Source organism: Amblyomma mixtum, chromosome 10, assembly GCF_055824585.1.
Source record: "Amblyomma mixtum isolate Tamu chromosome 10, ASM5582458v1, whole genome shotgun sequence".
NCBI classification, from domain to species: domain Eukaryota; kingdom Metazoa; phylum Arthropoda; class Arachnida; order Ixodida; family Ixodidae; genus Amblyomma; species Amblyomma mixtum.
In genome coordinates, this window is record NC_143021.1 from 167,914,196 (window position 1) to 167,937,748 (window position 23,553).

Genomic DNA, 23,553 nt, shown 5'->3' on the forward strand with positions numbered 1-23,553 from the left:
AACAAACTTACTTGGTCCACTCATATAGCTGACATCTGCTCATCAGCAGTAAAGAAGTTATGGTTTATTAAAAGAAAACTCAGAAACTCTCCCGTGAGTACCAGAATCACTGCATACAAGGCTTGTGTTAGGTCCCGACTTGAATATGCGGCAGCAGTGTGGGACCCGCATAACAAGAAAGACATTGCTCAACTGGAGCGTGTTCAGCGAAAAGCAGTTCCTTTTATTTATGGGAAATATAGAAGGATAGACTCTCCAACTGCATTAATTCGAAAGAGTAATTTACAGTTCTTGGCAATAAGAAGAAAAGTTACCCGTCTAGTACTGCTTCATAATTACATGTCTGGAAATTTGAAGGCAGATCTTCCTGATTGTGTGAAGCTGGCGAGCACTAGGAGAACACGTCATGTACATGAGCAGTCATTAGCACCAATTTTTGCACGAACTAGTGGGTTTAAGAACAGTTTTTTTCCGAACGCTGTCGCGGAGTGGAATGGCCTTCCTTCGGGTCTATGTAAGTCTAGAAATTTTGAGAAGGAGCTCAAGAACTTATTGTATGGCTCCTAGTATCTTGTTTGATGACTCTGGATTTGTGTCCTGTTTACTGACTCGCGGTGTTGTAGCTGATGCTCTTTTAGAAATTTTTTTAGTTGTATGCCCCTCCTGCTTGGGCCAACTCTGGCTTGCAGTATACTGAAATAAAAATAAAATAAACAAAACACCGCCGACTGTGGACTGGCTTGATTTAGATTTTTGCGCCAAGGTAGTCATAGCCTTGCCGAAAGTAGCCGTCTCTGTGGTCAGCTCATAGAGTTAATATAACCGGGTCAGCTGGCCCATTGCAGTGCTCGTAGCATGACTAATTTGGGGACGCCATGCAACAGGCTATCTACGTGATACGACTTGGATAAGCTTGGCCAATGCCTTGGCTAAGCGCGAAAAGTAGGACACAAAATGTTTTTACGTTATGACACTAGATGGCGCCACTCCAGCCTTGGCTATCGTTGCGTTCAGCTTGTTGTACGGTGAACTAAAAGTGCTCTTGCGACTTCCACAGTAACCTCCCGCTAAATGCTTGTGCATAACGTACATAAGTGCTCACACGCTATACTAAGTCTCTAATCATGGGAAACAACTCAAGTGGAGCCTATGCTTTTCAGACTATGTTTTTCTCTCAATTTTCCGACGCACCTCACGTGCTTACAGAAAACGGCTGTCTCACAGTAAGTGCAACTACAAGAGATGGGAACAGAGCACAGCGGGTCAGGGAACGAAGGTGAGTCGATTATACCCTGGCCGTGATCGAGAAGAAATTGGCCGGGAATTCAACTAATGAGAAGCTGTCCCTGGAGCAGATATGCACTACACAGTTTTATTGCAGCACAGCAAGTCATTTGATGACGGACACCCCCTCCTGGACGTGTGGCTTCTTGTGCGAGCCATCGCAGTAGGGCCGGTTGGCAGTCTGCTTGCAGTTGCAGAACCAGTAGGAGCGAGTCTCCTCCGCCACGAAGCGAACAGGCTTCATGGTGATCTTGAGGTGCGGGTTCCGGTGGCTGCCGTCACAGAATGGCTGCAACACGGGAGAGGAGGCATGCATGCGTTGACACCTGGCAGTAGAGCGACGATGGAATAGCACGCATGAGGCGAAAGAACCACACGCTACGGTTAGAGTGATCAGCAACAGCCGTCTTTCCCCAAAACTCTCTGGCCGCCTGGAGCGGCCAATGAAGAACAACTAGAACATGACTCGGGGTGGGCTCCTCTTGCCGTAAAAGGATCCCTGTTCCGTTATCGCTCTTGCCACCACTGTCCTACTGCATTCGTACAGGTAGCAGCTGTCACCAAGTGAACAACACCACACAGCATGATTTCACAAAGCCCACTGTGCGCAGACTGGAAGTAGCCAAGCGCCCTCATGGCTGCAGTCTTTCGTGGCTCACCTTGATTGGCATTACGCCCGGTCACTTTCCACCATCCCATTTACTGCGTCCAGCTACAGGGGTGCACTGCAGCAGCACTTGTCACTCAAGCCACTTGAAGGGGTAGAGACATCAAATTCCAAGGTTGTACAAAAGACTGCCATACGTTTCCTTTGTATGTGAGGACCATAAGAGCGAAGTATTAAATTTAACGGATGTCTAGAACATATTTTAATTTCATTTTAAAGTTTGTGAAAATGCTCACTCTTGAAGTCTGAGCCATCGCTAGTGCATCAATGTGACGTAGGAACAGAGAAGAAAACACAAGCAAGTATTTTCTACGTCATTGCACAGTTTTCTGACGTACGGGACCAAGTTTTGCGGTTTTGCGGCCTAGCACCCTTGGTTACGAGTGCTCACGAGTCTTTTTTTCTGCACGCTCGCGAGTGCGACGGTGCTTTACGCCCGGCGTTGCCGAAAGATCCACTTTTGCAGAGGAATATTGCCGGTGCTCTAATCTAGGAAGCATTCTCTGGTATCATGGATGTTATGTATTTTCTTGTGCGAACGTGAAGTACGCCGAGCATGCCGGCCGGCCGGCCAGCCTGGATCCCGTCTGCCGGCGTCATAAAAGCGAGCTAAAGTGTGTTCTTGACGTAAATAATAAACCCTGGGATAAGAAATGAGAAAAATGTGTCATTTTTGAGGATCGCTGACCAGTACTGAGCTGCTGGCAAAGGTAACGACTGTGCTGCGAGCAAACTTCTTGCCGCAACCGCCTCGCACCTGCTGCTGGCCCGACGTTGGGGTCCGGCTCGCCTGGCGCCCACTTGCTTCGCTGCTGAAGGCGTCGCAGAGATTTACCATACTATTATTTCATTGTGAGATGATGCTGTTAACTGCAAAGCGATGTGTAAAGTAGGTCTTTTGTTATAGCTCAGGCGACTTCCGAAACGCCGGCCGCTGCGGCTTCGATGCGAAAGAGGCTATAGGCCTAGCGACGACCACGGCAACCAGGCAGCAGAAGAGCTCTTCGCCCGGAGCGCCCGCCAGCGATGCCGTTGCTGAAAGCTCGAAACATAAGCAGGCATGCTTTGTCGCTGCTCGAGCAGTCTTTCTGATAACAAGGCGATCTTGTATTTTCTTATGAGATTTGTACACCATCCCAAGCAGCGCTCAGGCACTGCTGCACGGCGGCGAAGTGTGACACCGGTTGTGGGCGGAGCTTGGGTAGAGCGGCGCAGCGATGCTCACCGCTCCGTGTGTCCCTGCTTGCAGTGGGGCAGCAGTTCGCAAGCGACGATCGGTGTGGCTTGATGAATGTTGCTGCGCGTGCATTATTTGTCTAAATAATGATTGCACTTCGCGCTCTGAGCTCGCTACTTGCTTTTGGTCGGCGAATGTTTTCGCTCGGCCACCGATCTGCCCAAGACACGTCGGCCGACGGGTCTCGTTGGCATCCTTGGTCGGCGGCGTTGTCACACTAGGACGACGCTTGGTAGTTGGGGTGTCGTCGTCGGTGCAGTGTGACTGGATAGTCGGGGAACGACCAGGTTGGCCGACGCGACCGTTGGCATCGGGGTCCCGTCGGCCTAATGTGAACGCGCCTGAATTCTGCGCGCTGGTCCCAGGTTGCCCTAGTCGTCGCTAGGCCTAGGTGATTTCGCTTCGAAGCCGCAGTTGACGGCGCTTTGGAAGTCTACTGTGCTATAATAAAAGGCCTACTCTTCACATCACTTTAGTGCGAACTCGTCCCATAATAGAAGATAAGTTCGATTTCCACGACGCCTTCGGCAACGGAGCTAGCAGACGAGCAGCGCGCACGAAGCAGCAGCGTCGAGCTGTCGGGATAGGACAACGTCGGCGTGAGGTCGGCGTTGTTGTCGGCAGAGTGTGACACACGGGTCGGCCGACGGCTGCTATCTCGGCGATGCGCTCGTCGGGCGACGACCGGCGCTCAGTCGGCGTGTGACAGACGCGTCGACGGCACAAAAATCGCTGCCGCCGACCATCACCAGACTGAAATTGGCCGATCGTCGGCCTAGTGTGAACGCGCCTTTACCATTTGACGTTGCCTACACGCTCGGCGTTCGCTGGCACAATCTGAGCTGCGTCGGGCCTGACGCCTGCCTCCTCTTCGGAATCACTGGCCAGCGGATCAAAAATGAAGTGGTTGTCGGGGTTCGAACCGCGGCGTCTTCTTCCTCGTCTGCGTCATCCCGCGATTCCTCATAATCGGTGTCTTCGCCGAAATAAAACTCTTCTTTCCGACTTGGAGCTATTCGGCATTGCGACTTGCCCTCCGCCCGGCTCTCCGTGTTTACGCGCACCACGTGCGTGTCAAGCAGACGACATGCCTACACGACGTCACGGCTTTCCGGACCCACGTGACAACGCATTGTCTGGTTTTTGACGTCATGCAAGAGCCTGGCAAAACCTGGCAACTACGAACTGAAACCGAAACTGCTGGGTACAAATAATACGATTATTATTTATTTATTTATTTATTCAAAATACCTTACAGGGCCCAGAAGGGCATTGAGTAAGGGGGGCAAAAACAATGGATTAAGCAAGTAGTAAGAATAAATTAAAAACAACGCGTGATACAATGCAAAAATTAAACACAATTATAAACATACAGGGCAAAACGTACTAAAAGACATACATCACCGCAAGCAACAAAAATTAAATTAGTAGCAAGAATGCATCGCATGTGCCCAATACACATCAAAAGAAAAAGTAGTAGCCATAAAAAAAAAACATACAAATGGTTGAAATTGCACAAGAAACCAAAACTTTGTAAAATACCAACGAGAAGAAAAGGGAACCAAGGACACAGAACAACCTGAAACAAGACACTATGTCGTTAAAGAAAATGTTTGTGCAGTTGGTCTTGAAATGATTGGTGGTTGCCGATAGATGCGATACAGTTGGGAAGATCATTCCAAAGAATAATGGCACGTGGAAGTGCAGATGAATTGAATGCTAAGGTTCTTCCGTAAATGCGTTTAATGCTATACTGATTATGTAGGCGGCGTGAAATGCGTGAAGGCTCTTCGAGGGGCAAGGGAGATGGCCTGGTGCTAATTATATAATGAGAGTTCATGCTTCTAAGATGGTGTTCCATGCTCACTGAATCGCTACGCATTATTTACAACCCAGAGGTACAACACAAAAATGTGGTGTCTCTACCCCTTTAATGTCTTCAGACAGTGTTTACACTCCTTTTTCGTGTTCTGGCTGTATCCATCTAGGCCCTCGCTATGCGTGTGTCACAGTAAGTTTTCTTTTTCACCATGGTCCTTGTTTCAAACTGGTTGTGCGGAAGTTTCATTATTTCTTCTTTCATCCATATAAACAAAAGACAAAAGAGCTACTACTGGGGCTAGTTGGAAATACATACTTGAAGGGATTGGTGAGCGCTAAAAACCACGGAAAAGCGCTTCGTCCTGTGTGTTCGTCCTTTTTCCGTGGTTTTTAGCGCTCACCCATTCCTTCAAGTATCCATAAAAACATTCCACGATGTGCTCACGCAGGCTACCAGCAGGAAAGCTGAGCAGCACGAGCGAACTAGGCCGTCTTTCTAAATAGAGTTGTGACAATGCTTGTGTTCCGCCTACAATGACCAGAGGAGAAGCCAGTTTTCACTGCGGCAGATTAGGGTTGAATAGCTTGCTGCAGTTTCATGGCCACAATGGTTTTCAAGCGGATTGTAGCAACATTAATATAATGTTTGCACCTCCCTCCCGCCACTTTCCCAGCGTGGGCCTGGACACCAGGTGGCCAATTCTTTTGCACTTCAAGGAACACTGAGCGAGCCAGGAATGATGCGCCGGCATAGTATGCTCCAACTGCTGGCGACACCTGGTGACATACACGGAATAATTCGGAAGCTGGACAGGCCGAAGAATAGGGACTGTCTACACTAAAGCCATGGCATTTCCTGCAAACCAGCGACCATGAAGCGGCTGCCCTATTATAGCCTTGGTCCAAAAGGCCTCTCACCAGGGGGGGGGGGCTGTCTGTTCGCCTTGCTTGTGGTGCATTGGCACCGGCATTTATTATTTAATTTATTTATTAAAAGCACCTACAGCGCCCATGAGGCATTATTGTAGGGGGGATATGACTACATACAATAACAAAAGAAGATAGTGCGAAACATGTCAGCAAGGATAACACAACATACTAAAAGAAGACTAAATGAGTTCACAAGTAGTATGAGTGATAACACCCCGCCACAGCGCTGGTAAACGCACGAGACCTGGAAGAAATAGACCAGATTATCATTTCAACAGCACTTTCGAAATCAGGTGCATAAACCACATCATTTGGAAGCTTATTCCAGCCCAGGATTGTGTTAGGGAAAAACAAATGCTTAAATACATTAATGCGGCATTGATATCTCTTATCTTTTTCACGTTATCTAGTCTCTTCAAAATGTAATGTGGCTACTTTAGATAAGTGTTTTCATTAATACCGGTACAATCATTGTAAATGCTGCGCAACAACTTCAGCCTGCAGATTTTTCTTGGGGTTGCCAATGTCTTCCACCCAATACAGTTGCGAAGTTCTCAGCTCTTTATATGAAAATTATAATTCCCAGTCACAAACCTTGCAGCGCGTTTCCGTACCCTTTCTAACTTGTCAATGAGTGTACCCGTGATGCTACACATGCATATTCTAATACTGGCGACAGCCACAGTTGCCGTCATTGGCTAGCAACTGCAGGCCATTTCTAGAAGGCCTTCACAGTTGTTCTGGAGGCCATTTTCTATCGTGAATAAACGGACCGTTTCGAGCAAAATATATGATGGGCTTGGTGGCAGGGGTAAAAGAGCAGTAAAGAAATGGTTTTTAGAATAAAATTCAGTGCTGCATGTCTCAGTGAAAGAAAAACTTGACACAGCTCGCTAGTCGTCTATTCAAGGCTCCTGGCACACAGGTCCTACGAGTGAAATTCCAAAAAGAAAGGAGGGGGCACCTCGCTTATGGAAGCACGCTGGGTTTGTTTTCTGGATAAAGAAAGTCCGCACAGCCTCCTATCTGCGCTGTGGGGACAGGCACCTTTGTGTCGTGCCTGAGGAAACAGAGGTGCGAAGCTAGAGGAGGAAAGGTTACATCTCGTGGGTTCTGGACAAGAGAGAGAGCCAATACATGTCTCATCATCATCACCCACTGCAGGGCCTCTCCCATTAACCCTGTCCTTAGCCACTGCATCCCTGCAAATTTCTTTATCTCATCCGCCCACCTAACTTTCTGCCACCCCCTGCAACGCTTGCCTTCTCTTGGAATCCACTCCCTTAAGGACCAGCGGTTATCTTGCCTTCGCATTACATGCCCTGCCCAGGCCCACTTGTTCCTCTTGATTTCCACAAGGATGTCATTAACCCGCGTTTGTTCCCTCACCCACTCCGCCCTCTTCCGATCTCTTAACGTTACACCCATCATTTTCCTTTCCATAGCTCGCTGCATTGTCCTTAACTTAAGCTGAACCCTCTGTGTTAGCCTCCACGTTTCTGCCCCACGGGTGAGCACCAGTAGGACACAGCTGTTGTATATTTTCCTCTTGAGGGACACAGGCATAAATTGAGCCAATGTACACCAGGTCCCCCTAGGCTATCATGCAACGTGATGTGGGAGACAGTCAGGAGGAGGGTCGAAGGCAGCTTGGTGCAGGATGCCCCTTCTCGACAGCATCATCATGGCACATCTGTTGCGGCTATGAAAGGCACCTAGTTGAGCTGAGCTTTAGAGGTGCAGGGAAGAGGAATCCGAACTCGTCTTTCTTTCTGCCGCGGGAACTCCATCTACACTTTCCAAGCACTCTTAGAAACCTCAACCTATTGCCCTGTGTGGCCCATTTCCCTAATTAAATCGGATTAACGTCCGGCTCTTGCCTTTTTTTTTTTAATCCTCCCCGTACGGTGTGCGGAGTCGACCAACGCATGGAGTGCCTTTCAGCCAGCTCCGTGGAGGCTTTGCTTTCGCATGAAATGCTTTTAGCTCCCGTTGTCGGCAGTGTGGTGACATCACGCCGAGGCCGAGAGCCAACATCCGGGCGCTGAATTCCACTCATCCGGGTACTGAAACAAGAGCATCCGGGCACCGTACGAGATTTAACGAGATTCAACGAGACTCTCTAAGCCCTCCTACGGGACCGGCATACAAGCGCCGGTTGCTCTCCAAACGAGTCACAAAAAATAGCTGCTGCCAGTGTCTTCTTAATGTTGATCAAGATATCACTCGAGCTGTGCATTTGATAATGCTCGGAATTATAATTTCCGATTTCTAACAACGCGTGCAAAAAGCACATAAATGCCACGATACACTTCGTTGTCAAACGTGATCTGTTAGGGGCTTTGAAAGAAGGCCGCTTAGAGAAAGAGGGGAGCTCCAGGGCGAGAAGGGATTTCGGCGGAAAACTGCTTTCGCGCCCTCCCCAAAGAAGGCGCTACGGTCCTACACTCACGCATGTAAAAGACCGGCCGCTGGACCTTCAGCTCATGCCCTTTCCCCCTCTGGCAGGCAGATGTATACACGCTCACGGAGTATTGGAACGCGCTGTATATACATTCTTGTCAGGCCTGCGTCTCGTCGTGTCCGCGTATGCTTCTGCATCCTCCTACATTTCAATGCCGCCACCGTCACAGCTGCTTAAGCCGAGCAATAAAGCTTGATAAAACGAGAGGTAGGAAGCGTCTTGCGGAAAGCGATCGCTTTGTGAGTGATACTCCACAGAAGAAGACTGCTCGCCCCTGCCCTGCCGACAACGAACACTAGACCCACTTCAAGATTTTGACTAGTACCATCTACAAGCAATGTGTTATGCCCGTAAACATTTCATGCTTACTCTACTCTCGGTTACGGGAGAGGCAGAGGTTTTTTTGTTTTTTAGGTTTCCGTGAATAAATAGTTTCATTCACAGATTATACAGCCGCAAAATAAGCCCTCAGAAATAAAAATACGCGCAGACTATATGCTACTATGGATTACTACGTATTACTCCACCGATGGCAGAGCGGCAAGCCTCCACAGATCTGGCTGAAAGGCACTCCACGCGTTGGTCGACTCCACCCACCGTATGGGGGGAATTAAAAAAAAAAAAAGGCGGGAGCCAGACTTCAATCCGATTTAATTAGGGAAATCGACCACACAGGGAAATCAGTCGAAGTTTCTAAGAATGCTCGGAACGTGTAGATGGAGTTCCCGCGGAAAAAAGATGAGTTCAGATTCCTCTTCCCTGCACCTTTAAGCTCAAAACAAACTTTCGAGAAAACATGCCTGGAAGTCGTAAGCTAGCACACACTGTGTATGTGTAGATGCAGGCAAATATACCTATTTGGAGAGCTTAAAGTTTATTTTTGGGTGAAATATTTCAGTGCAACAAAGAAACAGTGTTGTAGATGGCAAAAAGTGTGCTTTTCAAAAATGAACTCGTTTCGTGATTTTTACAATCTGATCCCCACATCCCCCCTCAATGTTACTATTTCCTTTTCCATCTACCATGATGGCAACACCTGGAATACGCTGGGAGTTTGCCTTCGCAGTGTTGATGCTCCACAGTTGCCAGATTTATGCTCTCTTGAGGCACATTTTGTGCATGCTTGGTGACCGCAGCAACTCGGGGAGCCATGGCCAAACCAATTAAAACAATGCACGCATTCTCTTGTAGCCAACTTCAGTGGATTCAGGCAGTGTGGTGCAGGCAAAAGCGAGTACTCATATTTGCATATCCCATTCACCCCCTCGTTTTAGCACAGAGCCCTCTACACTCATGTTTTACACTTCTCGTTTTATCCTTTTCTGTTTCGTTCTTTCAGTCTTTTTTCATATGCATATATTTCATAGTTTCCTAGTTTTCAGATTTTTTTCATTTTACTATATACAACATCCCAGCCCTCGTCTGTTTTGGGCCTAATTTTCTGCTACCTTTTGCTTCCATTGCCGTGCCCATAAATGTAATTTCCCCATTGCCAGTCTGCCTTTCTTCACCACGTGCTTGTCTTAGCGTGGAGCCTTGTACACTCCCTTCATCTTTTAGTCGATCTGTTTTTATCTCCTCATTTTTGCCACGTTATTTGTTTGGCTCTTAACTCTTTCCCTACCATGGGGGAAATGGCCACTTTCTGAAGGTTTTGGTATATTTTTTTTCCTGTTAAAACTACTGCATTCAATATTTATTGCAATACCCAAAACAGAGCTGAATAAAGGTGCTTTCTATTCATATGTTTAAATAACAAATTGCATGTTGCAACAAAAAATTTTATTTGCTAAAAATGAAATTTTAGGAAAAAATTGAACAAAACTTGCAAGACTTGCTTGCATCAAAAAAGAAAAAAATGTTAAAATTTTTCTGAAATATGCAAAATGTTTGTTCCTCTATTGGTGACTACCTGCAAAAAGAAAATCACTTCTAACTCTAATAGTATTGTTGCTGCAAAACAATGACTGGAAACCCTATAGTTGTGCATTGGAGCGTGGCCGCCTCTGCTTCAGGCTGGTCTCCATCCTGTGAAAACTCACTCATCCTCAGCGCCTTTTGACATCTTCAGGCTCGTTGTTGCACAGGACGTCGATTAAATCACTCGCAGACGAAACGGAGTCCTGAGATTTGCCATGTCTTGCCGCGCATGCGGAGGCTGCCAAGCGACTTCGATGGCACTGCATCTTTGAACGCGCTAAAAAAATTCACTTTTGTAGGGGCAAGAAAAACTATATTAGAAACAGAACTTGAGTTCTCTGGCTACAAGCCCGATGCGCATCGTGCCTGTAAGCAACGCGGAAGGCTCCGAAGTCGAGCGCCAAAGGCGTCATCTGCGGGCAATGAGCGCAGGTCCGCGTCTTCACTTCTTCGCAGTGCGTTAGAAAGTGCCCCCTCGCGGAACAGAAAAAAACTCAATCAGAAACAAAACTTTGGTTCCTTGCCTACAAGCTGTATCTGCAGCGTGGTCATTAGCAATGCAGAAGGTTCTGAAATCGGGGCATGAAATCATGGTTAGCTAACGATGCTCAATGGGCGCGGTAGGGCAAGAGTTAACCTTGACAAGCTTGAAAAGCGCATTTTTTCAGTATAAGTTTCAGTACGCGATGTCTCTTTTCTGTTTGTTTGTTTCCCCGGCACCGTGTTTTTCTCTTTCTTATTTTATCGTAATTTTTGCTTACTTTCCACACACTGTAATCTTGATTGTGCTCTTTGCACATGCTCATTGCTTGATGGTGGTGATCAGATCCCATATCCTAGATGCGGTGGCATTTCAAAAATAAAGTTGCAAGTTAGCGCCTGTCCTGTCCACTTCTGAGTCATCCGTGTCCTATTTTGTGCTACGTTTTCAAAGAACTGAGTGTCTGCTTCCTATTTCTTTGCCATCTTTTGTGATTTTTATTTGGTGCACATTTACCACATCTCTTTTTCGGTGCGCAGGAGAAAATCATTCGCAGAAATTACACCACTGACAGTATTCAAGGACCAGTGTGCGGTGACAGAGACAGCAGTCTCTCCGAAAGACACACTGTTTGGGATTTCCTCAAGTTGCGTGCTATCTTTGATTTCAAGCAGTAGGCCACCACTTCCTAGTTGTGTTACTCTGTAGCAACTCTGAAAAGGGGACACCTTTCCGGCTGGTTGCTCCATTATTTCACTGTGAACAACGTTTCTTTTCTCGTGAGGAACTGAGCTGCAACATCCCCCTCTTGTGAGGGCAATCACTTTGTTGGGGAGGGGGAGCCGTGAAATACGTGCACTGTTCGGCTAGCCACCCCCCGTGGGAGGGGACGGGAAGCCCTGCCCTCGTCGGCTGCCCAGGGCAGCTACTCCCCGACCCTAGCCGCTGGGAAAAACCAGGAAGCGAGGAGGAGACAGGAGAGACGGAGGGGAGGGCAGGAAAAGGCCCATTTCCCCCGGTCGGGTCAGGCCGGAGGTGCCGTCTACACGAAGCTGGGGCCAAAGTGGTGCGTTGTTGCCTCCGCCGAGATCGGCTGACACCAGGATCCCCTTTTCCCCCCCGGACCCGGCTGTCCGTGGTGCTCACCATCGTCCCCCTGCGGGGATGCTCAGGAAACCCTCGCGTCGCCACTCGCCAACAGCTGCAGATGCCCCTGCGGGGACCAGTGGAATAGACCTGCTGGCCAAACCTCCCAGTGGTGTCCTCCTCCAGGCAAGGCTTGGGCATGAACACCTCGTTCACTGTGCTTCCAAGACGACCTCTGGCGGAGCATGCACCACACTGATGTACGTCGAGAAGGATTCGAGAGCAAAGGTTGCTTGGAGGTTCGCCACAATTGCAAACGATTCCCTTGGCAAGTGCATTTGGTCTACAACTACCAGGACTGGATGGTGGTTTCAAGAAAGGATTCCTTACATGTCTCAGGCACCTTCCCTGAAAGCCATATTTTGTAGAATTTCAGGACTGCCTCAGGCAGGTGTGCAAGCATGGTGTAGTGTATATTACCTGGGGCTGCTCCTGCGCATACTACTCCGTAGACTTCATTCATGCCTGCTCCTGTGGGAAGTTTTTGTTGCGATGCCAGATTTTTTTTTTTTTTTACCACAAGGGCATCTAAGGCCAAAGAGTGCCAGACACAAGGTTTTTGGTCGGCACGGGCTAGAATACAGCACATGTTAATATCAACGCCGGGTGTAGAGGGCTGACGAGCAGTTAGCAATGTGTGTCAAGAGGACGTATATAAGTCAGGTGGAATGGTTTAAAGCGATGCACAGCGCCTAAAATCTGTGGCAAGAGGCGTTACACACATAAAAGCCAGGCAGTCTCAACCAGAGTCCCTCAAGAAGGGCGAGGCCCCCTGGCTGAGCTCAGCCCTATCCATTGCAGTGAGGAGGGGCTGAGGTTGCTCGGAATATGAGATCTCTTCTGAAAAGCCCACGTGGGTTAAAAACTTAAAATCCATGCAGGCATCACCTAAAAGTAAAGAAGGGTCCATTGGTATTTTGAATGCATATATCTCTGGCAGGTGTCCAATCTCAGGCACGAGATTAATGAGTGCACAACTGAGATGTGGGCTCCATATCTCGCACACTGTTTTGCCGGTGTCCGAGTCTGCAGAGAGCAACTCCTCTGAATCGATTTCGCTTTTCCGTGGCACACCTTCCAATCCTTGGTTTTATTGTCTGCTCTTTGCTTGTTTGTCCCACTCTTTGCGGAGTCCAGTCCTAATATGTGGCCTGAGGCCCTGGTATAGAAGTTGGTTAACATCGATAAGACTCAGTTCGCCAGCTGACGCAACAACCTATTACTGGCAACTACTACTTTACAAAACATTGGTCCACTCTAAATTTGAATATGCTTCATCAGTGTGGAACCCTGGGGTTGAATCTCTCATTTCTGACTTAGAATCAGTTCAAAACCGCGGTTGTCATTTTATACTCTCCAACTATCATCGTACTAGTAGTGTAACTGCCATGAAAGCTAACCTTTTCCTACCGCTTCTTTCCTGTCGCAGGTCAATAGCTTCATTACGTACTTTTCACAAAATTTATCATAATCCTTACCCTAAAGAGAAGTTATTAAAAGAGACCACAGTGTATTTCAGCACGCATTGATCACCACCAAAAAGTCTGGATCCCTCCTTGTCGTACAAGGTGTTTTCACGATTCATTCATACCCAGAACTTGTGTCAGCTGGAATCACCTTCCCCACAATATTGCTGTAATTACTGATACTGCTACATTTCGTAAGGCTGTCATTAATCTTATAAGGCTGTTATTAATTTTATATAAGTATGTGTATAACTTTGTTTTAGTTTATTGGCTGATGTTTTCTTTTGTAGTTTGTTTTCTGCAATGTTGCTTTTTTTCAATGCTGTTGTTGATTTTATACCAGTGTGTGCTGTAACCATATTCAATTTTTTTAGCTGTCGTTTTTGTTTTTTGTTGTTGTATGTTATTCCCACTCCCCTCTGTAATGCCTAACGGCCCTGAGGGTAACTAAATAAATAAAAAAAAAACCATCTGCTTCCTCATTTCCACCAATGCCACAGTGACCCAGCACATTGTAATCTTGAGGTTCAATGTGCATTTCAGGAGGGAATTCCCATAACAGGCTTTCCCAGAGGACAGGGCGATAATCGCACCTAAGGAATCTGACCAAAATAGCACAGGCTGGGATTTTCTTGCGTAGGATGGATCTGACAGCCAACAGGATGCCATGACATTCTGCAGTATACAGGCTTGTGTGTCTATTCATTGTTTTCGTTTCGAAAAACTGACCCAGCTGCAAACTGCACATGAAACTGAAGAAGTCCTGGAGGCATCAGGGGCATCACTGATACCTTGCTTGCAGGGACATGCAGTGCTGTTTTGTGCCAACCCATGCTTGGTGGCCCCACGAAAAGGTGTGTCAACTGGACGCACTTCCCAGGGAGAAATTACGTCTTTGGAAGAAGTCACCAGAATATCAGAGACTGGCACGTCTTGGACAAATGTGGCAACTCTAATCATCATCATCATCATCATTAATTTACCCTTACGGGCCCCCAGGGGGCATTACATAAGGGGGCGAACAGTAATCCCTTTGGGTTAAAGCTGGGAGCATAAATTTAGACACATGTAGATACGGTTGTCAACACTTCAATAGAAAAGCAGGCGAGTAGGTAATCAAAACAAAAAGAAAGAGAAAGGGCCTTCAACAGGATTTATTAGGGGAATAAATCGATCAACGTCTGTTTAAATTTTAGGGAATTAACTTGATGCACAACACTGCCTGGAAGGACATTCCACTATGGCAGCTGGCAAAAACGAGGAATTGTACGTATTGGTTGAACCATGAATGCGTTGAACACTGCGGCAATGGAACAAACGGCGCGATGATCTTAAAGGGGGGATACTAATTAGGCTCTCACGCATGGGTAAACATGGGGTCTCAGACAGCAGGTTGGGTTTCACAATAGCAGCGTGTTGCAAGGGTGGTCAGCATGAGATGATACCTTCGTAGAGTATGTCACATTTGTGAACTGCCGCCATCGTTCAACTGGCCACTGGGCTTGCAGGGAAAGCACCAGCAGCCAACGACAGACCGGGTGGCACACTGCCAACGACAGACCGGGTGGCACACTGCATCGAGCATTTTCAAGGTGGTCACTACCGAGCCATAGTCTACACGCAACAGAACTACGCCCATTTACAAGACTCAGCAGGCAGCCTCGATCTGTGCCCCACGACTGGCGTGACAGCATCTTTAGAGTGCCAAGTCCTCAATGTGTGTGACGTCGACTATGACACCAACAAATTGGTGGTCTCTTTGGACAGCAATACTCTCTGCCCGTTAAGTGTGATGTCAGGCTTGGGTCTAATACCTCTTGCTCTTTAATGAATTCATTTTGACTACGAAAAGCGTGCAGCTAAGAACACCGCCTTGAGGGACACCATTCTCTGGTGAAAACTGCTTAGATAAGGAATTCCCTACACGGGCCTTGAATGTTCATCCACATAGATAACTCTGAATGGTGGTAAAGTTAGTTTATACAACTATATATAGCAACAACATAGACAGTAGCAATGTAGCAGTTCTAAACAAGCAAAGTCTTTACGGGAGGCTCTTGCCACTCTCGAGAAGGGTGTATGTAATATACGGTTTAATGACTGCAACAGCCCGATTTAAAACCCTGATAATAAATTTATTCTGGACAAAGGGCAGCACTGCATAGACCAAAAAAAAGACACAAACCAGCAGTGCTGACGTATGATTTAAAAGGTTGTAGGAAATTGTTAGCAAACTGTAGAGTATTAGTACAAAACCATAAAAAAAAAGTACAAGCAGAGGTATTGCAGTTTGTTCCTTCAGGCGCATAACCTGGGCCGTAAAACCGATTCCGCTGTCAAGGTGAGACTGGCCGAGTCTCATATGAGTTGAAATGGGCGAGGGAGGCCAGGTGAGTCCCGAGTCGAAATGAGTCGTGAGTGAGTCTAGTGGCTGACCTCTGATGAGTTTGGGTGAGCCCAAATGAGTTGTGAACCTAAGCGAGTTTGAGCCCACCAGGCCTGTGTGAGTGAGCACTCATGATTTTGCCAAGGTAGGATCACAAGAGATGATTCATACCACAGCTGTTGATGGCGACAAGGGCGGTGTCATCCAGTTGTTGCTAAAAACCTCAGCTGACAGAGGGACTGCTGACACATGCTTCCTTTACCCTAGCGGCTTCTGTGGCTTCAAGAATTTCTCGAGTTGGCCGACTGTTGTTTGGTTTATGATTTATGAGGGTTTGACGTCCCAAAGCAACTCAGGCTATGAGGGACGCCCTAGTGGAGGGCTCTGGAAATATCGACCACCTGGCGCTCTTTAACGCACACTGACATAGTGCAAGGGCCTCTAGATTTCAAAGGTAAAAAAAGATCCAAGTACTTTTAAAGGCCTTGACAATTGGATTTTTGAATTGGGCAGATTTCGAGGGTTTCAAGGATCTGTGCGCACCCTGTGTAACAGCAACAGCCCACTGTCAGTGCACAACCACGCAGCCCTTGGGTCTCCACACAGCCCCACTGGAGCCACACTGCTGTGCAAGGAGACCCCCTACTCTCACGTGCACTTTGTGGGGACGCACTCGTCCCCTGTGGTTCGCTGTCCCGCAATGCACCCTCAACTTGTCCCCTGTGGTTAGCTCCCCCGCAACGCACCCTCCTTAGTTGTGTTACTTTAACTAACAGGGGAGGGCGCTGGCATCGCAGAAAACACGAGCTCCACGGATGGCGCGCGGGGGAGAGACGGGCCTCTTCTGCTCGGCACCGGCAAAGTGCACGGACGTTCGGCGCAGGGCTAGCTCGTCCTGTCCGGCCTCGGAGTTTCCCTCTTGCCCTACCGTGGGCGAACGTTCGCTCGTAACCGTGCTGGTGAGTCGGACATCCACGATTCCTCAGTGTATTTTGTTGCTAGCTGGCGTTATTGTTGCTGTAGCAATAAATGCCTTGTTAATGTCAGCCAGAGTGTCATTCCTTTGTTCCCGCAGAGCAAGGCCCACCATGGTCGGTAGCGTACGCGACCACAGGATGGGGTCCGGCGCTTTTAAACTGGGTCAGCCGCGGTTAAGGGGGGAAAACGAAATTATCTCCCCGATTAAAACCCCACAACTTTTCCCCCTTTTTCACCCCGAGGCGAAACACTCCCACGCAGTTGTTTGTTTGTGGCTGTACTGTACTACTCGGGAGCAATAAATGCTCCTTCGAGTAGATGACCCATCGTGATGGCGACCTAGCGACTGCAGGGCTGGCACACTGGTGCCAGACCGGAATAAGGTTTACCCACATCTCGCTTCCCACGCACAGAGGACAAGCAGGCTTGCCAACCAGACTGCAAACAGAGCTAGCACCCAAAAGTGGGGTGCTCACAATCGTTTTTCAGGAACAAACTGCCAGTGGTGCCAGAGGGTGCCACATTTACTAACAGGCATAGTGTGGTGGTTGGGGCCAGTGGTAGCCCCAGAGAAGATGGTGCCATACAGGAGCGCAAACTGCGGGGCCAGTTGGTTCATAATGTTGTCAGGGTGGAACCAGGGGAGCACAGACGCAGGACAAGAAAAAGGAGGCACACACCGCTGGACTTGCAACTGATTTATTTCCAAGAAAACCAGCACATTTAAAGGTTTCCCTGCGCACACTCTGGACGATGGGATCGACTGTGTTAAGATAAAAGAAAGTTACACTCTTTATCCGTGATAAAAACCGAGGGATCGCTGACACAGTTTTCCTTGTTTTTCCTGATTAGAAACACTTCAAGAATTTCACGCTCGCGTCTTGTTCTCCCCCGACCGATGATGCTCGTGCGGTGAAGCAAAGGAGAACATCCCTCGCATACCTCAACATGCGAGGCCCAAGTGCTGCCAGTGCCTGAATTGAACGTTGTTCGGTGCTGCCTCAGACGTGCATTGGACAATGGGATGCAGTACACCACCCCCACTTCACACGAAGAGAACCTCGTCTGGTGCTTGGTTTTACAGGTCCCCTTTTTCTGCGGACCACCAGAAATATGGGCGCACAAACCAGACAGTTTCCGGGGGGCAGAAAAAACCGTAGTGACACCGAATTTTTGTGACACTTTATTTAGACACTTTTTTTTTTGTGCTGTACGCGAATTTATTGAAAGAACCGGGACAATTTCCTTCCAGAATAAGTGTGGCATATCTCTGGAATCTTTCCTTGAGCTGTTGAAGGTGTATTTAAATTCGACAATTGTTCAATATGACAGCAAGTACGTGGTGCAAAACCGAGGTATCTGCATTGGCTCGTGTGTAGCGCCAGTTCTCTGCGAAATTTTTTCAGCAAAAATTGACTCAATTCTACAGGATTCCATTCAAGACACACGTGTTATTAGGGTTTTCAGATATGTGGACGATTTTCTAGTCATTTTAAAATTAAATGAAACTGACAAGCTCACTCTTGTGGCAGACCAGCTTTTAAATGTTTTTAGCGCATGCTCTAACAACTTGGCTTTTACCAAAGAGATTCCTTCTGTCAAGACCATTAGGTTCCTTGATTTAGAATTGACTTTTTTACCCGATGGGCACGTGTGTTGGAAGTATGCGCCCAGGACTGGAAAGTCGCTGTTGCCATATGAATCGGCTCATTCGAAGCTGGTGAAACGCAGCATCGCAAATTTGTGTTTTTCGAACGCTCTCAAGAAAAGTTGCCCACATGTCATGCAGCGAAGCCTGGCCGAGCAGGTTGCGCGGTTGTCGGATTCTGGGTTTCCCCCGTCGGTTTTGCTTGCGGTGGCTGGGGAATAAGATGAAGAAACTGTCGGCCAAGTCTGTTAGTCCATCGCAAGAGAACAGGAAGAAGATTGAAGTGCTTCCTCACTGCAACAAGACATCGCATGGTCTAAAGAAAGTGTCACAAAAATTCGGTGTCACTACGGTTTTTTCTGCCCCCCGGAAACTGTCTGGTTTGTGCGCCCATATTTCTGGTGGTCCGCAGAAAAAGGGGACCTGTAAAACCAAGCACCAGACGAGGTTCTCTTCGTGTGAAGTGGGGGTGGTGTACTGCATCCCATTGTCCAATGCACGTCTGAGGCAGCACCGAACAACGTTCAATTCAGGCACTGGCAGCACTTTGGCCTCGCATGTTGAGGTATGCGAGGGATGTTCTCCTTTGCTTCACCGCACGAGCATCATCGGTCGGGGGGAGAACAAGACGCGAGCGTGAAATTCTGGAAGCGTTTTTAATCAGGAAAAACAAGCAGATGTGTGTCAGCGATCCCTCGGTTTTTATCACGGATAAAGAATATAGCTTTCTTTTATCTTAACACAGTCGATCCCATCGTCCAGAGTGTGCGCAGGGAAACCTTTAAATGTGCTGGTTTTCTTGCAAATAAATCAGTTGCAAGTCCAGCGGTGTGGTGTGTGTGCCTCCTTTTTCTTGTCCTGCGTCTGTGCTCCACTGGTTCCACCCTGACAACAACGATGCCATACGAGTGTCTGAATGGAAGTCAATTGGGGATAGTCAAAATTCCGCAAGTGCGCTTTCCCGCATAACAATGTTGCCCAAAACAGGATGGCTCACCATGCGTTTCCAGCTGAAACAAAGCAAGAAAGACTGGCTTTTTGCTCGATTCTTCCGAAATACGTTTCTTACATTCTGTCCACACCTTTAGCGCCTGTCCTGCAGCCCACGCAGTTCCTTTATAGCGAAGTCGGCCATCTTGTTTCGGGCAACATGGCTATGTGGGAAAGCGCACTTGCGGAATTTTGAATATCCCCGATTCCCTAGAGCCCTACAGTGCCCTCTTTTCATGTCTGATGCCCAAGCTTCCATGATGCTTTTGCTGCAGAAAACCGACAGTGTGCAGGAAAGCCAGTGCAAGCACACTGGTGACATGTTCCAACGCCTACGGTGCCAATTTGTACCGTGGCGTGCACTTTCTTTCGCTTCATCAGTCTAAGAAACCGATAACAACATTTGATAACAACATTCTTTCCGAAGTCTCACACTACAAATATCTAGGGCTATGGATTACTAACAACCTTGACTGGACTAAACACATTGATCAAACTGTAAATAATGCAAACCGTAAACTTTTCTTTCTTAGGCATGCATTGAGACTTTCCACACCCCAAGTTCGGCTTCTAGCGTATAAATCAATTGTCCTTCCAATACTAGATTATGCGGCAATAATCTGGGATCCATTCACCAAAACAAACGTAAATAAAATTGAAAAAATACAAAAGAAAGCAGTACGTTTTGTTTACAATTGCTATGGACGCACATCAGTAAGTGACCTCTTAAACAGGGCTGCTTTAATATCTATAACCAAAAGGAATCGCGTTGCTCGACTAAAGTTCTTATACCAATTGGTCAAAGGTCATTTTAAAATTAACATTGATGGACTAATATCCTTCTCTTCAGGTTATTCTACAAGACAACGTCACAATCTTACAATCACCCCTTCCACCCAGCGTAATAACTGCTTTGAATATTCTTTTTTTCCGCGAACAGTAACGGAGTGGAATCAACTTACTAACGACGAAGTCCTACAGCTATCTGTAACATCATTCATCGGCAACCTCAGTGCACAATAATGTCCTCTGTCATGCATTCCCATTTCCCATTTTTTATGACCTGAATTTAATATTGTGATCGTTTTGGTGCTCTTTCTTCATTTAATTAATTCCCTGTTGACCATGTTCACTGATGACTTGATAGTAGTGTATTTATATGCCCCAAACCTTATTGTACTTTTTTGCTGTGTTACGTCATTGAGCCTTTCATTTTTGCTGTTGTGTTTTTGTTGCTTATTATTAATTTGTGGCCTTTGTACTTTTTTTTTTCTTAATATTTGTACTTACCTATTTTCTGTATGCTCACCCTGCGAAAATCCCTTCCTGGGATTGCAGTATTAATAAATAAAAAAAAAAAACCTATTTTCCCACTCTTTTCTTGTGTCAAGCAAAGTAACATCATCACCATCATCATCATCAGCAGCAGCAGCAGCCTGACTACACCCACTGCAGGGCAAAGGCCCTATGTCTCTCCAATTAACCCTGTCCTTTGCCAGCTGCAGCCACTGTATCCCCGCAAACTTCTTAATCTCATCCGCCCATCTAACTTTCTGCCACCCTCTGCTACGCTTGCCTTCTCTTGGAATCCACTCCGTTGCCCTTGAGGACCAGCGGTTATCTTGCCTCCGCATTACATGCCCTGCCCAAGCCCACTTCTTCCTCTTGGTTTTGACTAGGATGTCATTAACGCGCATCTGTTCCCTCACCCACTCCGCCCTCTTCCGATCTCTTTATGTTACACCTACCATTTCTCTTTCCATAGCTCGCTGCGTTGTCCTTAACTGAAGCTGAACCCTCTTTGTTAGTCTGCACGTTTCTGCCCCATTGGTGAGTGCCGGTAAGATACACCTGTTGTATAGACGCTTTACAGCGCGGGAGCATGGGCGCCGCCATATTTGGTCACATGACCATTCCGCCATCGCCGGCCTTCGGGCCTTCTTGTTTCGGCGGCTGCCGGCGCGCTGGTGCCCAGCTGCAAGACGCTTCTCCGGCTCTCGCTGTGGATAACGAGCTGCCAGACGCCACAAAAATTTCTTGTGATTGCGCACAGAACGTGTTGGTGCTGGAAAATGTTTGCTTCAACCAGCACATTTACTCGTTTCCTTCAAACTGCCCGCATCGGCTCGAATGTGTCAACAGACCGCGGTCAGCTAACGGCGTGTTCATATTTTTTCAGTCAATTCACCTTGTAACGCTATTGGTGCACTGCATAACTTGTTGTTGAACTGCAGATTAAAAGCGGGCCAGTGTCTGGAAGCTTGCTTTTTAGAGCTCAATATTTTTGCCGAATGAAGGAATATGCGTTCCCAGCTATCAGGAACATTCGCTGCTCAGCACTGTGCACGTGACTTAAAACCGATCATCCTCGTGCGTGTGATCGCCGGCCGATCGTCCAGATATTTACTTTATCCCCCGTTAACATTCCGGCTTCCAAAGAAAGAATGCTCTTCAAGGACCCTTCAGCAGCTCGGTGACCTTCGACCGTGCTCTCTTGCTAAGTAAAGCTGAAAACTGCCCCGGTGTTCAGCCCCCGCTGATGTAGACAGTCGGCATAAGCGGAAAGTCCTCTCATGATAAATTTCACCGCTGTCCCATGCATTAGCGCACTTCTGTAGAGCTTTGGAATGGGTGACAGAATTGCATGTCGAAGCGTCTCCTTTGAGGTCTTCTGCAAAAGCTCAGTTGCCGCTTCCCCTGTGCTAGCGCACGACAGTTTAGCGAGCACTGTGCGATGCCAAGGGAGCACTCATTGCACCCAACATTCGATGTATTGGATCAGTGTTTGTCGACGGTGACAGCAGGCATGTACGCTCGTTCTGCCATTCCCACAGCTACTGCTGGCGCTGAAATAAACTGGCGCGCAGAGTTTGTGATTTGTTTATTTTTTCGTGGAACAACATATTAACGTTCTGTTCTGCTTGGAAGCAGCATGAACTCACAAGACAGCTCCACCAAAAAGGACGGCAATTGTGTCGCGGTTTTTTTTATGTAACAAGCTCATCTATTTTTCCGGCACTACACCACAGAGATATTAGCTCTTGATATTAATTTAACGAACAGCTAAATTAATTGAACAATACTCATGACATCCGTATCATAGCTGGGTTGTTTAAGAGTCACTTGACGTTCGTACACAAGCTGCGCAGCAGCGCTTCACACTACGCGCCGATGCTGCTAACGCTGGTTTCGAAGGCCAGAAGTGGCGGACCTCCTAGTGGCGCCATCTGTCGTGGACAGACCAAACTGCTCTCTGTAAACGGTCTATACTTTTCTCGAGGTTTTATTGGCAAACTGCCATTCATGATCTGGGAGAACCTGCCATATGCGCTCCACCCCATTCTTATTCTTCTAGTTATTTCCCTCTCATGACCCGCAGCGGTGGTCTCTACCTGCCCTGCCCTAAGTAGGCATGTTCCCTTGCCCCTTCCAGCAACGAACCGGCCCTTGCAAGTGTGGCCACCCTGTGAGGGGGGGACGCACCTGGGTGTGGCTGAACCCACAGGTGCACCAGTGGTAGACGTGGCCCTTCTTCACCTCGAACCGGAACGGCTTCTTGTCATAGATGCGCCCAGTGCCCGGCTGGCTGTAGGCCGAGTGGTACCCCTGCTCAGGGCGCACCAACAGCTCGGGGAAGGGAGGCGCACCAGACGAGGAGGAGGCGCACCGAGTGTGTGGCCAGCCACCGGACACCTGCACCAAATGACTGCATGTAAAACTCTTGTCTGAGCGAGTTGGTCCATCTTTGAACGGGTACATACTTGCTCAAAGAAGAAGACGGGACAGAAAACACAGACGACATATACAGAGCGCAACTTCCGACTGGTTTATTTTCGTAGAAGGCAGATACCTTTGTACCGGCGCTGGGCAATCACAAGATTAACAGGCAAATATACGCACTGTTCACGTCAGCATCCCGCAGCCAAGTGTACCATCGTATAGCAAGACGTGCAAAGTTGATATCCTTCCATACAATAATCAAATGCACGAAAGACCATGACAAAAGGAAAGATGATGCATGAGGTGAACGATGAAGAGAGCATAAAAAACATCTCTCAGCAAAAGCAGTCTCAATGTGAATAAAAAGAACAAAGTGGTCAATGCATAAAATTTGCTCATCGTAGCAATACCAGTG

General features: G+C 47.7%; 1 protein-coding gene across 1 annotated transcript in view; it reads right to left on the bottom strand.

Moving 5' to 3' along the window:
- Positions 1–1,351: 1,351 nt before the first annotated feature.
- The window catches only part of LOC149327676 (uncharacterized), a 29,725-nt gene continuing 7,523 nt past the window's right edge, over positions 1,352–23,553 (bottom strand). Inside the window, exons 2-3 of the mRNA XM_089562891.1 lie at positions 22,902–23,111; positions 1,352–1,573 (exon numbers count right to left, since the gene is read on the bottom strand). Coding sequence (XP_089419017.1) covers positions 1,391–1,573; positions 22,902–23,111 — 393 coding nt within the window. The 3' untranslated portion in view covers positions 1,352–1,390. The remainder of the gene's footprint in view (positions 1,574–22,901; positions 23,112–23,553) is intronic.